This window comes from Bombina bombina, chromosome 7 (assembly GCF_027579735.1).
Source record: "Bombina bombina isolate aBomBom1 chromosome 7, aBomBom1.pri, whole genome shotgun sequence".
Taxonomy (NCBI): Eukaryota; Metazoa; Chordata; class Amphibia; order Anura; family Bombinatoridae; genus Bombina; species Bombina bombina.
The window spans coordinates 413,685,377-413,701,277 of record NC_069505.1 but is presented as its reverse complement, the minus strand read 5'-3'; the positions used below and the strand labels follow the sequence as shown (position 1 = coordinate 413,701,277).

Below are 15,901 nucleotides of genomic sequence, written 5' to 3'. Positions count from 1 at the left end.
CGGAATGAAAAGCTCTGTAACGCAGCACCATTGATGTCTATGGGGAAAAAAGTAACATTTAAACCTAACACCCTAACATAAATCCCACGTCTAAACACCCCTAATCTACCTCTCCCGATATCGTCGCCACTATACTAAATATGTTAACCCCTATTCCCCTGCACCCCCAACATCGCCCACACTATAATAAATATATTAACCCCTATTCCACTGCTCCCCAACATCGCTTCCACTAGAATAAAGTTATTAACCCGTAAACCTCTGGCCTCCCACATCACTACCACTAAATAAACCTATTAACCCCTAAACCGCCAGCCCCCACATTGCCACAACCTAAATTAAACTATTAACCCCTAAACCTAACCTTAACAGCTCTTTTGCTACAAAACAAAACAAACAACCCCAACAGTATACAAACCCCACCCCCAAACCCACAAAATAAAAATAAAGTAAAACCTAATCTATCCATTGCCCTGAAAATGGCATTTGTATGGGCATTGCCCTTAAAATGGCATTTAGCTCTTTTTCCTGCCCTTAAAAGGGCATTCAGCTCTTTTATGAAATGCCCAAGCCCTAATCTAAAAATAAAACCCCACCCCAATACAAAAAAATACATTACACAAAATAACAAACAAATTATCAAAAATAATAAAAATTATTCCTATTCTAATACCCATTTAAAAAAAAAAAACACCCCAAAATAAAAAACCTAATCTAGAATAAACTACCAATAGCCCTTAAAAGAGACTTTTGTAAGGCATTGCCCTAAATTAAACAGCTCTTTTACCTAAAAAAACAAACAAAGTCCCACTAACATTACAAACCCCTACCCCCTTAAACCCACAAAATAAAATAAACTATCTAAAAAAATCTAAGCTAACCATTGCCCTGAAAAGGACATTTATATGGGCATTTAGCTCGTTTGCATTGTCCTTAAAAGGGCATTTAGCTATTTTATGAAAAGCCCAAACCCTAAACTAAAAAAAAAAACCCACCCAAAAAAAAACCCTTAAAAAAAACCTATCACTAACCACGAAGATCCACTTACAGTTTTTAAAGTCCTGCTTGAACGATCTTCATCCAGGCGGTGAATTCTTCATCCAGACGGCCTCTTCTATCTTCATCCCGGCGGCGTGGAGCGGGTCCATCCTAAAGACATCCTATTGGCTGATTTGAATTTCCAAAATCAAATCAGCCAATAGGAATTCAAGGATGAGGACTTTGCCGCCAGGATGAAGATCGTTCAAGCGGGACTTTAAAAACTGTAAGTAAATCTTCGGGGGTTAGTTTTTTTTGGGTGTTTTTTTTTTTTTAGTTTAGGGTTTGGGTTTTTCATAAAAGAGCTAAATGCCCTTTTCAGGGCAATGCAAAATAGCTAAATAACCATTCCAGGGCAATGGTTAGCTTAGGTTTATTTAAGAGTTAGGTTTTTTTATTTTGGGGGGTTAACTGTTGGGGAGTCTTTGTATTTTTTTACAGGTAAAAGAGCTGTTTAACTTAGGGCAATGCTCTACAAAAGGCCCTTTTAAAGGCTATTGGTAGTTTATTGTAGGCTAGGGGTTTTTTATTTTGGGTGGGCTTTTTTATTTTGATAGGGCTATTAGATTAGGTGTAATTCTTTTTTATTTTTGATAATTTCGTTTGTTATTTTTCGTAATTTAGTGTTTGTTATTTTTTGAAATTTAGTATTTTTTTTACGAGTTTTACGTTATGAGTAGCTCGGTAATAACTTGCAAGTTATTTCCACCGCTCACCTTTAATAGTGCTGCTATTACAGGTTTTCCAAAAACCTGCGTTTGCGGGCAATATGGCAGCGTTGAGCTCCTTACCGCACACAAATACCAGCGCTGCTTTGAGTTGGTTTTACGTGCTCGTGGACAATTTCCCTATAGACATCAATGGGGAGAGCCAGCTAAAAAAAAGCCTAACACCTGCAATAACGGAGCGTAAAGCTCCGTAACGCAGCCCCATTGATTCCTATGGGGAAAGAAAATGTATGTTTAAACCTAATAACCTAACATAGTTTAAACACCCCTAATCTGCTGCCCCTAACATAGCCGACACCTACATTACACTTTTCAACCCCTAATCTTCCACCCACGATATCGCCGACACCTACATTACACTTATTAAACCCTAATCTGCCCCCTCCCCCGACATCGGCGCCACCTACCTACACTTATTAACCCCTAATCTGCCACCCCCGACATCGCTGACACCTACATTACACTTATTAACCCCTAATCTGCCGCCCCCAACGTCGCCACCGCCACTATACTAAAATTATTAACCCCTAAACCTCTAGCCTCCCACACTAACACTCTAAATAAATATATCAACCCCTAACCCTAACACCCCTAACTTTAATATAATAAAATAATTCTAAATACAAATTACTATTATTACCTAAATAATACCTATTTAAGACTACATACTTACCTGTAAAATAAACCCTAAGCTAGCTAAAATATAACTAATAGTTACATTGTAGCTATCTTAGGTTTTATTTTTATTCTACAGGTAAGTTTGTATTTATTTTAACTAGGTAAACTAGTTAGTAAATAGTTATTAACTATTTACTTGCTACCTAGTTAAAATAAATACAAAGTTACCTGTAAAATAAAACCTAACCTGTTTAACATTACACTAAAATTAAATAAATTAAATTAACAAAATACATTTATCTAAATTACTACAAATAATAAACACTAAATTACACAAAATAAAAAAGAAATTATCAAATATTTAAACTAATTACACCTAATCTAATAGCCCTATCAAAATAAAAAAGCCCCCCCAAAATAAAAAAAAAACCTAACCTACACTAAACTGCCAATGGCCCTTAAAAGGGCCTTTTGCAGGGCATTGCCCCAAAGAAATCAGCTCTTTTACCTGTAAAACAAAAAAAATACAAACAACCCCCCAGCAGTAAAACCCACCATCCACACAACCAACCCCCCCCCCCCAAAAAAAGTACCTGAAAAACCTAAGCTCCCCATTGCCCTGAAAAGGGCATTTGGATGGGCATTGCCCTTAAAAGGGCATTTAGCTCTTTTACATTGTCCAATGTCCCTAATCTAAAAATAAAACCCACCCGATAAAACCTTAAAAACACCTAACACTAACCCCGAAGATCCACTTACAGTTTTTCAAGACCGGACATCCATCCTCATCCAGCCGGGAGAAGTCTTCATCCAAGCGGCAAAAAGTCCTCAACGCAGCCGGGAGAAGTCTTTATCCAAGCGGCAAGTAGTCGTCCTCCAGGCGTTCAGAAGTCTTCATCCAGATGACATCTTCTATCTTTATCCTTCCGACATGGAGCGGCTCCATCTTCAAGACATCCGGCGCGGAACATCCTCTTCTTTCAATGGCTCTTGAAGAATGAAGTTTCCTTTAAATGACGTCATCCAAGATGGCGTCCCTTGAATTCCGATTGGCTGATAGGATTGAGCATTAATCCGATTGGCTAATCCAATCAGCCAATAGGATTGAGCTTGCATTCTATTGGCTGTTCCAATCAGTCAATAGAATGCAAGCTCAATCCTATTGGCTGATTGCATCAGCCAATATGATTTTTTACCCTTTAATTCCGATTGGCTGATAGAATTCTATCAGCCAATCGGAATTCAAGGGACGCCATCTTGGATGACGTAATTTAAAGGAAACTTCATTCTTCAAGAGCCATCAAAGAAGAGGATGCTCCGCGCCGGCTTCGTTGAGGACTTCTTGCCGCTTGGATGAAGACTTCTCCCGGCTGGATGAGGATGGATGTCCGGTCTTCAAAAACTGTAAGTGGATCTTCGGGGGTTAGTGTTAGGTTTTTTTAAGGGTTTATTGGGTGGGTTTTATTTTTAGATTAGGGACTTTGGGCAACGTAAAAGAGCTAAATGCCCTTTTAAGGGCAATGCCCATCCAAATGCCCTTTTCAGGGCAATGGGGAGCTTAGGTTTTTTAGGTAGTTTTTTTTGGGGGGGGGTTGGTTTTGTGGGTGGTGGGTTTTACTGTTAGAGGGTTGTTTGTATTTTTTTTTTTTTTTACAGGTAAAATAGCTGATTTCTTTGGGCCAATGCCCCGCAAAAGGTCCTTTTAAGGGCCATTGGCAGTTTAGTGTAGACTAGGGTTTTTTTTTTTTTTTTTTTTTATTTTGATAGGGCTATTAGATTAGGTGTAATTAGTTTAAATATTTGATCATTTCTTTTTTATTTTGTGTAATTTAGTGTTTATTATTTTTTTGTTTTTAGATAAATGTTAATTTAATTTATTTAATTTTAGTGTAATGTTAGGTTTTAGTGTAAAACAGGTTAGGTTTTATTTTACAGGTAACTTTGTATTTATTTTAACTAGGTAGCTAGTAAATAGTTAATAACTATTTACTAACTAGTCTACCTAGTTAAAATAAATAGAAACTTACCTATGAAATAAAAATAAAACCTAAGCTAGATACAATATAACTATTAGTTATATTGTAGCTATCTTAGGTTTTATTTTACAGGTAAGTATTTATTTACTTTAAAATGGAAATAATTTAGGTATTAATTGTAATTTTTATTTGGGATTATTTTAATTATGTTAAAGTTAATGGGTGTTAGGGTTAGGGTTACGTTAGGGTTAGATTTAGGGTTAGGTTTATGGGTTAACACTTTTAGTATAGTGGCGGCGACATTGGGTGCAGCAGATTAGGGGTTAATAACAGTAATGTAGGTTGTGGCGATGTTAGGGACAGCAGATTAGGAGTTAATTAGTGTATGTAGGTGGTGAGGACATTGGGGGCAGCAGATTAGGGGTTAATAGAATTTAACTAGTGTTTACGATGCGGGAGTGCAGCGGTTTAGGGGTTAATATGTTTATTATAGTGGCGGCGATGTCCGGAGCGGCAGGTTAATAAAAAAAGAGTGTTTGAGATGTGGGAGCGATGCGGGCGGAGGGCAGATTAGGGGTAAATAATATTTAAATAGTGTTTGCGATGCTGGAGGGTAGCGGTTAATAACTTTAGTATAGTGGCGGCGATGTTGGGGAGCAGCAGAATAGGGGTTAAACATTCAATATAGTATTTGTGATGCGGCAGGGCCTCGGTTTAGGGGTTAATAGGTAGTTTATGGGTGTTTAGTGTACTTTGTAACTCTTTAGTTATGAGTTTTATGTAACAGTTTTGTAACGTAAAACTCATAACTATTGCTCTCAGATTGCGAAACGGATTTTGTCGGTATAGGCTGCAACACAAGCTTTTTAGCCTCACCGCAAAACTTGTAATGGCTGCGCTAAGGAAGTCCCATGAAAAAAACGTCATTTTTACGAGTGCGGGACTGACGTTGCGTTACAGGCTAAAAGGCTTGCGGTACAGCTATACCGACAAGACTTGTAATGGCTGCATTGCTGTTTTAACGCTGAAATTACCATTTTTTTAACGTTAAAACACGAACGCAAAACTTGTAATCTAGGTGAGTCACAGTTATATTAATATACTTTTTACCTCAGTGATTACCTCTGCAGACTACCCCCTTATCTCAGTTCTTTTGTCAGACTTGCATTTTAGCCAATCAGTGCTGACTCCTAGGTAACTCCACGGGCGTAAGCACAATGTTATCTATATGGTACACATGAACTAACGCCCTCTAGTGGTGAAAAATGTCAAAATGCATTCAGTTAACAGGTGGCCTTCAAGGGCTAAGAAGTGAGCATATGAACCTCCAAGGTTTAGCTTTCAACTAAGAATACCAAGAGAACAAAGCAAAATTGATGATAAAAGTAAATTGGAAAGTTGTTAAAAATTACATGCTCTATCAGAATCATGAAAGTTTAATTTTGACAAGACTGTCCTTTTAATGTTGTGTTTTGTGCACATTTTTTTACACCTTACACTTTAGGCTAGGGGTGCCTGAAGCGGAAGTTAAGAAGTAGCGGTCGTAAGACCACTGCTCCTAAACTCGTCCGCCACCTCTGAGGCGGCGAACGGCAATCAGCTTGATCGGATACGATCGGGTTGATTGACACCCCCTGCTAGCAGCCAATTGGCTGCGAATGTGCAGGGGGCGGCATTGCACAAGCATTTCACTAGAAATGCTTGTGCAATGATAAATGCAGACAGCGTATTCTGCCAGCACTTATCGATGTCCGCCCGCACATTAGTAAATTGGCCCCTAGGTCTTCAGTTGCAGAAACCTAACGAGTACAAATTCTATTTGTGCTCCACCGCACCTGTTTAATTTTAACTTGTAATATGCATTCAAGTTAGCGTGGTCGTGATATTGGTTATCGTAACTCGTTTAGCGCACCACTTGTAATTTAGCTCTTTGAGGGGTTAAACACACAGGTAGAGGCAAGCAACAGAGCAACAAGGACATGCTCTAATTCATTAACACATATAATAGAATATTCCTCTATGTTTTTAACCTCTGTAAAGGGTTAATCAAATAGCTAAAGTGCACCTAGGCTGCTAAGCAGGACATGACCCTTGACCCAATCAGGAGCAGCATACGCACGTAGCTACCAATAAGACACCTTGTTCTGCTTGTGGTTCCTAGACGGGGCTTTAGCTAAATGTTTCGCTATTAAACAGGTGATGTGTGTCACTTTGTCTTTTTTATATAACAGAGGTATCGAGTCATCCTGTGCTTCAGGCCAGTAGGTTGTATGCCGGGCACTTGAGGGTGGTGAGCCATGAGCTGACCCAGGACCTGACCCGGCCAGAAAGCAGCTGGTTTAGAACAGAAGCCGCACACCTGCAGAAACTGGTAATACGCTGTTTATCCTGATCTTAACTGAGCCATTATACAAGCTTTGCCTATATCTATTGTCACACATAATCCCAGCTCTACTATTGGCAAATAAACTCTTCTAGATCTAATGTCTATTGGCAAACACTCTCCTAGCTCTACTGACTATTGGCAAACACTCTCCTAGCTCTACTGACTATTGGCAAACACTCTCCTAGCTCTACTGACTATTGGCAAACACTCTCCTAGCTCTGCTGACTATTGGCAAACACTCTCCTAGCTCTGCTGACTATTGGCAAACACTCTCCTAGCTCTGCTGACTATTAGTAAAGTCACTCTCCTATCTCTACTGACTATTGGCAAACACTCTCCTAGCTCTACTGACTATTGGCAAACACTCTCCTAGCTCTACTGACTATTGACAAACACTCTCCTAGCTCTGCTGACTATTGACAAAACTCTCCTAGCTCTACTGACTATTGGCAAACACTCTCCTAGCTCTGCTGACTATTGACAAAACTCTCCTAGCTCTACTGACTATTGGCAAACACTCTCCTAGCTCTACTGACTATTGACAAACACTCTCCTAGCTCTGCTGACTATTGACAAAACTCTCCTAGCTCTACTGACTATTGGCAAACACTCTCCTAGCTCTGCTGACTATTGACAAAACTCTCCTAGCTCTACTGACTATTGGCAAACACTCTCCTAGCTCTGCTGACTATTGGCAAACACTCTCCTAGCTCTACTGACTATTGGCAAACACTCTCCTAGCTCTGCTGACTATTGGCAAACACTCTCCTAACTCTGCTGACTATTGGCAAACACTCTCCTAGCTCTGCTGACTATTGACAAACACTATCCTAGCTCTGATGATTATTAGTAAAGACACTCTCCTAGCTCTGCTGACTATTAGTAAAGACACTCTCCTAGCTCTGCTGACTATTAGTAAAGACCCTCTCCTAGCTCTACTTACTATTAGTAAAGACTCTCTCCTAGCTCTACTGACTATTAGTAAAGACACTCTCCTAGCTCTGCTGACTATTAGTAAAGACACTCTCCTATCTGTGCTGACTATTGGTAAAGCCACTCTCCTAGCTCTGCTGACTATTAGTAAAGACACTCTCCTATTTCTACTATTACTAAAGACACTCTCCTAGCTCTGCTGACTATTAGTAAAGACACTCTCCTAGCTCTGCTGACTATTAGTAAAGACACTTCCCTAGCTCTGCTGACTTTTAGTAAAGACACTCTCCTATTTCTACTATTACTAAATACACTCTCCTAGCTCTGCTGACTATTAGTAAAGACACTCACCTAGCTCTGCTGACTATTAGTAAATACACTCTCCTCCTAGCTCTGCTGACTATTAGTAAAGACACTCTCCTAGTTCTGCTGACTATTATCAAAGACACTCTCCTAGCTCTACTGACTATTGGCAAAGACACTCTAATAGCTCTACTGACTATTAGTAAAGACTCTCTCCTAGCTCTACTGACTATTATTAAAGACACTCTCCTAACTCTGCTGCCTATTAATAAAAACACTCTCCTAGCTCTGCTGACTATTAGTAAAGACACTCTCCTAGTTCTGCTGACTATTAGTAAAGACACTCTCCTAGCTCCGCTGACTATTATTAAAGACACTCTCCTAGCTCTGCTGACTATTGGCAAAGACACTCTCCTAGCTCTGCTGACTATTATTAAAGACTCTCTCCTAGCTCTGCTGACTATTAGTAAAGACACTCTCCTAGCTCTGCTGACTATTATTAAAGACACTCTCCTAGGTCTATTAATTATTGGCAAAGACTCTCTCCTAGCTCTGCTGACTATTAGTAAAGACTCTCTCCTAGCTCTGCTGACTATTATTAAAGACACTCTCCTAGCTCTACTGACTATTTGCAAAGACACTCTCCTAGCTCTGCTAACTATTAGTAAAGACACTCTCCTAGCTCTGCTGACTATTAGTAAAGACACTTTCCTAGCTCTGCTGACTTTTAGTAAAGACACTCTCCTATTTCTACTATTACTAAAGACACTCTCCTAGCTCTGCTGACTATTAGTAAAGACACTCTCCTAGCTCTGCTGACTATTATTAAAGACACTCTCCTAGCTCTACTGACTACTTGCAAAGACACTCTCCTAGCTCTACTGACTATTATTAAAGACACTCTCCTAGCTCTACTATTAGTAAAGACACTCTCCTAGGTCTACTGATTATTGGCAAACTCTCTCCTAGCTCTGCTGACTATTAGTAAAGACTCTCTCCTAGCTCTGTTGACTATTATTAAAGACACTCTCCTAGCTCTACTGACTATTTGCAAAGACACTCTCCTAGCTCTACTGACTATTATTAAACACACTCTCCTAGCTCTACTATTAGTAAAGACACTCTCCTAGCTCTACTGACTATTAGTAAAGACACTCTCCTAGCTCTGCTGACTAATGGCCAAGACACTCTCCTAGCTCTACTGACTTTAGGCAAAGGCTCTCATAGCTCTACTGACTTTAGGCAAAGGCTCTCATAGCTCTACTGACTTTAGGCAAAGGCTCTCATAGCTCTACTGACTTTAGGCAAAGGCTCTCATAGCTCTACTGACTTTAGGCAAAGGTGCCCCTAGCTCTAATGTCTATTGGCAAAGACTCTCCTAGCTCTGCTGACTATTAGTAAAAAGACACTCTCCTAGCTCTACTAACTATTAGTAAAGACAATCTCCTAGCTCTGTTGACTTATAGTAAAGACACTTTCCTAGCTCTACTGACTATTAGAAAAGACACTCTCCAAGTTCTTCTGACTATTAGTAAAGACACTCTCCTAGCTCTACAAACTATTAGTAAAGACACTCTCCTAGCTCTGTTGACTATTAGTAAAGACACTCTCCAAGCTCTTCTGACTATTAGTAAAGACACTCTCCTAGCTCTACTGACTATCAGTAAATACACTCTCCTAGCTCTACTGACTATTAGTAAAGACACTCTCCTAGCTCTACTAGCTATTAGTAAAGACACTCTCCTAGCTCTACTGACTATTAGTAAAGACAATCTCATAGCTCTGCTGACTATTAGTAAAGACACTCTCCTAGCTCTGCTGACTATTGGTAAAGACACTTCCTAGCTCTGCTGACTTTTAGTAAAGACACTCTCCTATTTCTACTATTACTAAAGACACTCTCCTATCTCTGCTGACTATTAGTAAAGACACTCACCTAGCTCTGCTGACTATTAGTAAATACACTCTCCAAGCTCTGCTGACTATTATCAAAGACACTCTCCTAGCTCTACTGACTATTGGCAAAGACACTCTAATAGCTCTACTGACTATTAGTAAAGACTCTCTCCTAGCTCTACTGACTATTATTAAAGACACTCTCCTAACTCTGCTGCCTATTAATAAAAACACTCTCCTAGCTCTGCTGACTATTAGTAAAGACACTCTCCTAGTTCTGCTGACTATTAGTAAATACACTCTCCTAGCTCCGCTGACTATTATTAAAGACACTCTCCTAGCTCTGCTGACTATTGGCAAAGACACTCTCCTAGCTCTGCTGACTATTATTAAAGACTCTCTCCTAGCTCTGCTGACTATTAGTAAAGACACTCTCCTAGCTCTGCTGACTATTATTAAAGACACTCTCCTAGGTCTATTAATTATTGGCAAAGACTCTCTCCTAGCTCTGCTGACTATTAGTAAAGACTCTCTCCTAGCTCTGCTGACTATTATTAAAGACACTCTCCTAGCTCTACTGACTATTTGCAAAGACACTCTCCTAGCTCTGCTGACTATTAGTAAAGACACTCTCCTAGCTCTGCTAACTATTAGTAAAGACACTTTCCTAGCTCTGCTGACTTTTAGTAAAGACACTCTCCTATTTCTACTATTACTAAAGACACTCTCCTAGCTCTGCTGACTATTAGTAAAGACACTCTCCTAGCTCTGCTGACTATTATTAAAGACACTCTCCTAGTTTTACTGACTACTTGCAAAGACACTCTCCTAGCTCTACTGACTATTATTAAAGACACTCTCCTAGCTCTACTATTAGTAAAGACACTCTCCTAGGTCTACTGATTATTGGCAAACTCTCTCCTAGCTCTGCTGACTATTAGTAAAGACTCTCTCCTAGCTCTGTTGACTATTATTAAAGACACTCTCCTAGCTCTACTGACTATTGGCAAACACTCTCCTAGCTCTACTGACTATTGGCAAACACTCTCCTAGCTCTGCTGACTATTGGCAAACACTCTCCTAGCTCTGCTGACTATTGGCAAACACTCTCCTAGCTCTGCTGACTATTAGTAAAGTCACTCTCCTATCTCTACTGACTATTGGCAAACACTCTCCTAGCTCTACTGACTATTGGCAAACACTCTCCTAGCTCTACTGACTATTGACAAACACTCTCCTAGCTCTGCTGACTATTGACAAAACTCTCCTAGCTCTACTGACTATTGGCAAACACTCTCCTAGCTCTGCTGACTATTGACAAAACTCTCCTAGCTCTACTGACTATTGGCAAACACTCTCCTAGCTCTACTGACTATTGACAAACACTCTCCTAGCTCTGCTGACTATTGACAAAACTCTCCTAGCTCTACTGACTATTGGCAAACACTCTCCTAGCTCTGCTGACTATTGACAAAACTCTCCTAGCTCTACTGACTATTGGCAAACACTCTCCTAGCTCTGCTGACTATTGGCAAACACTCTCCTAGCTCTACTGACTATTGGTAGGCTTACCAGAAGTCCCACTTTTACTGGGATTGTCCCTGTTTGGAGGCGCTGTCCCAGTGTCCCACCCGGTTGATCATTCTGTCCCAGTAGGGTTGCCACCTCTGGGTTTCAAATCATGTGTCCGGGTTTCAGACCGCCTGAAACCCGGATACATTATTCAAAATGACTAGACTGTGACTCTCCAGCATAGTTGGATGCTGGTACTTTGTTACATACAGCCCTGCTTAGCTTAATGTTCGTGTCCATCAAAGTTTACCTTTAGTAATACAGGCTGAGTGAGCAGCATAGAGTTTTTTTAATTTTGTAGTACTACTTGGTTTATTTTTCTAAGAATTTAACACCCCCGACCCCTGGTGACATCACCGGTGATACACGTTTAGGGGAATCATATGGGTATGACCAGGAAGTGCAGACAGGTAGGATTTTTGGCGTGTATCTTGCTTTACTTTATGCAGAATAGCATTTTGGCTGTAAACTTCTTGCGTTATGGTATAGAGTAGCCTCTTAAACAGCTTTAGCAGGTACGTGTTTCTTTTTGACTTATTACATTCAATGTTGTATTTATGCCTAATCAGTATTCGGTTCTGTTCCTTAATTAGACACATAAAACACATATTACTCTGCAGAAATTAAATTGTGTGATGTATATGCTTGTCACTATTTTATGAAATTGGTAATTATGCCTGATGTTTGGCATTATTTAGAATCTGAGATTTAGATGAATAATTTATTTGGTAATGTTGTGTATGGGTTGCCATGACAAGGTAATGGTGCCTTTTTCACTAGGGGGTGGTGTTATGGTCTATTTAAACTGTGTGATTCACTTGTTGTTTGACTGAGGAAGGGTAGAGTATCCACAAAACATTATGCACATAAAAGCTACTACTTTAAAAGGACTGGTAATCGCCACGTCCCTTGACCACGCCCCTGACCACACCCCCACTGGCACCGCACCAGGTGGTCCCAGTTTCACATTTAAAAATTATGGTAAGCCTAACTATTGGCAAACACTCTCCTAGCTCTGCTGACTATTGGCAAACACTCTCCTAACTCTGCTGACTATTGGCAAACACTCTCCTAGCTCTGCTGACTATTGACAAACACTATCCTAGCTCTGATGATTATTAGTAAAGACACTCTCCTAGCTCTGCTGACTATTAGTAAAGACACTCTCCTAGCTCTGCTGACTATTAGTAAAGACCCTCTCCTAGCTCTACTTACTATTAGTAAAGACTCTCTCCTAGCTCTACTGACTATTAGTAAAGACACTCTCCTAGCTCTGCTGACTATTAGTAAAGACACTCTCCTATCTGTGCTGACTATTGGTAAAGCCACTCTCCTAGCTCTGCTGACTATTAGTAAAGATACTCTCCTATTTCTACTATTACTAAAGACACTCTCCTAGCTCTGCTGACTATTAGTAAAGACACTCTCCTAGCTCTGCTGACTATTAGTAAAGACACTTCCCTAGCTCTGCTGACTTTTAGTAAAGACACTCTCCTATTTCTACTATTACTAAATACACTCTCCTAGCTCTGCTGACTATTAGTAAAGACACTCACCTAGCTCTGCTGACTATTAGTAAATACACTCTCCTCCTAGCTCTGCTGACTATTAGTAAAGACACTCTCCTAGTTCTGCTGACTATTATCAAAGACACTCTCCTAGCTCTACTGACTATTGGCAAAGACACTCTAATAGCTCTACTGACTATTAGTAAAGACTCTCTCCTAGCTCTACTGACTATTATTAAAGACACTCTCCTAACTCTGCTGCCTATTAATAAAAACACTCTCCTAGCTCTGCTGACTATTAGTAAAGACACTCTCCTAGTTCTGCTGACTATTAGTAAAGACACTCTCCTAGCTCCGCTGACTATTATTAAAGCCACTCTCCTAGCTCTGCTGACTATTGGCAAAGACACTCTCCTAGCTCTGCTGACTATTATTAAAGACTCTCTCCTAGCTCTGCTGACTATTAGTAAAGACACTCTCCTAGCTCTGCTGACTATTATTAAAGACACTCTCCTAGGTCTATTAATTATTGGCAAAGACTCTCTCCTAGCTCTGCTGACTATTAGTAAAGACTCTCTCCTAGCTCTGCTGACTATTATTAAAGACACTCTCCTAGCTCTACTGACTATTTGCAAAGACACTCTCCTAGCTCTGCTAACTATTAGTAAAGACACTCTCCTAGCTCTGCTGACTATTAGTAAAGACACTTTCCTAGCTCTGCTGACTTTTAGTAAAGACACTCTCCTATTTCTACTATTACTAAAGACACTCTCCTAGCTCTGCTGACTATTAGTAAAGACACTCTCCTAGCTCTGCTGACTATTATTAAAGACACTCTCCTAGCTCTACTGACTACTTGCAAAGACACTCTCCTAGCTCTACTGACTATTATTAAAGACACTCTCCTAGCTCTACTATTAGTAAAGACACTCTCCTAGGTCTACTGATTATTGGCAAACTCTCTCCTAGCTCTGCTGACTATTAGTAAAGACTCTCTCCTAGCTCTGTTGACTATTATTAAAGACACTCTCCTAGCTCTACTGACTATTTGCAAAGACACTCTCCTAGCTCTACTGACTATTATTAAACACACTCTCCTAGCTCTACTATTAGTAAAGACACTCTCCTAGCTCTACTGACTATTAGTAAAGACACTCTCCTAGCTCTGCTGACTAATGGCCAAGACACTCTCCTAGCTCTACTGACTTTAGGCAAAGGCTCTCATAGCTCTACTGACTTTAGGCAAAGGCTCTCATAGCTCTACTGACTTTAGGCAAAGGCTCTCATAGCTCTACTGACTTTAGGCAAAGGCTCTCATAGCTCTACTGACTTTAGGCAAAGGTGCCCCTAGCTCTAATGTCTATTGGCAAAGACTCTCCTAGCTCTGCTGACTATTAGTAAAAAGACACTCTCCTAGCTCTACTAACTATTAGTAAAGACAATCTCCTAGCTCTGTTGACTTATAGTAAAGACACTTTCCTAGCTCTACTGACTATTAGAAAAGACACTCTCCAAGTTCTTCTGACTATTAGTAAAGACACTCTCCTAGCTCTACAAACTATTAGTAAAGACACTCTCCTAGCTCTGTTGACTATTAGTAAAGACACTCTCCAAGCTCTTCTGACTATTAGTAAAGACACTCTCCTAGCTCTACTGACTATCAGTAAAGACACTCTCCTAGCTCTACTGACTATTAGTAAAGACACTCTCCTAGCTCTACTAGCTATTAGTAAAGACACTCTCCTAGCTCTACTGACTATTAGTAAAGACAATCTCATAGCTCTGCTGACTATTAGTAAAGACACTCTCCTAGCTCTGCTGACTATTGGTAAAGACACTTCCTAGCTCTGCTGACTTTTAGTAAAGACACTCTCCTATTTCTACTATTACTAAAGACACTCTCCTATCTCTGCTGACTATTAGTAAAGACACTCACCTAGCTCTGCTGACTATTAGTAAATACACTCTCCAAGCTCTGCTGACTATTATCAAAGACACTCTCCTAGCTCTACTGACTATTGGCAAAGACACTCTAATAGCTCTACTGACTATTAGTAAAGACTCTCTCCTAGCTCTACTGACTATTATTAAAGACACTCTCCTAACTCTGCTGCCTATTAATAAAAACACTCTCCTAGCTCTGCTGACTATTAGTAAAGACACTCTCCTAGTTCTGCTGACTATTAGTAAAGACACTCTCCTAGCTCCGCTGACTATTATTAAAGACACTCTCCTAGCTCTGCTGACTATTGGCAAAGACACTCTCCTAGCTCTGCTGACTATTATTAAAGACTCTCTCCTAGCTCTGCTGACTATTAGTAAAGACACTCTCCTAGCTCTGCTGACTATTATTAAAGACACTCTCCTAGGTCTATTAATTATTGGCAAAGACTCTCTCCTAGCTCTGCTGACTATTAGTAAAGACTCTCTCCTAGCTCTGCTGACTATTATTAAAGACACTCTCCTAGCTCTACTGACTATTTGCAAAGACACTCTCCTAGCTCTGCTGACTATTAGTAAAGACACTCTCCTAGCTCTGCTAACTATTAGTAAAGACACTTTCCTAGCTCTGCTGACTTTTAGTAAAGACACTCTCCTATTTCTACTATTACTAAAGACACTCTCCTAGCTCTGCTGACTATTAGTAAAGACACTCTCCTAGCTCTGCTGACTATTATTAAAGACACTCTCCTAGTTTTACTGACTACTTGCAAAGACACTCTCCTAGCTCTACTGACTATTATTAAAGACACTCTCCTAGCTCTACTATTAGTAAAGACACTCTCCTAGGTCTACTGATTATTGGCAAACTCTCTCCTAGCTCTGCTGACTATTAGTAAAGACTCTCTCCTAGCTCTGTTGACTATTATTAAAGACACTCTCCTAGCTCTACTGACTATTTGCAAAGACACTCTCCTAGCTCTACTGACTATTATTAAACAC

The 15,901-nt window shown here is 40.0% G+C and overlaps 1 protein-coding gene across 1 annotated transcript in view; it reads left to right on the top strand.

The window, feature by feature from the left end:
• TMPRSS6 (transmembrane serine protease 6) overlaps window positions 1-15,901 on the top strand; it is a 227,697-nt gene that overhangs the window by 95,161 nt on the left and 116,635 nt on the right. The window contains exon 3 of the mRNA XM_053721218.1: window positions 6,592-6,731. Within this exon, the coding sequence (XP_053577193.1) occupies window positions 6,592-6,731 (140 nt within the window). The remainder of the gene's footprint in view (window positions 1-6,591; window positions 6,732-15,901) is intronic.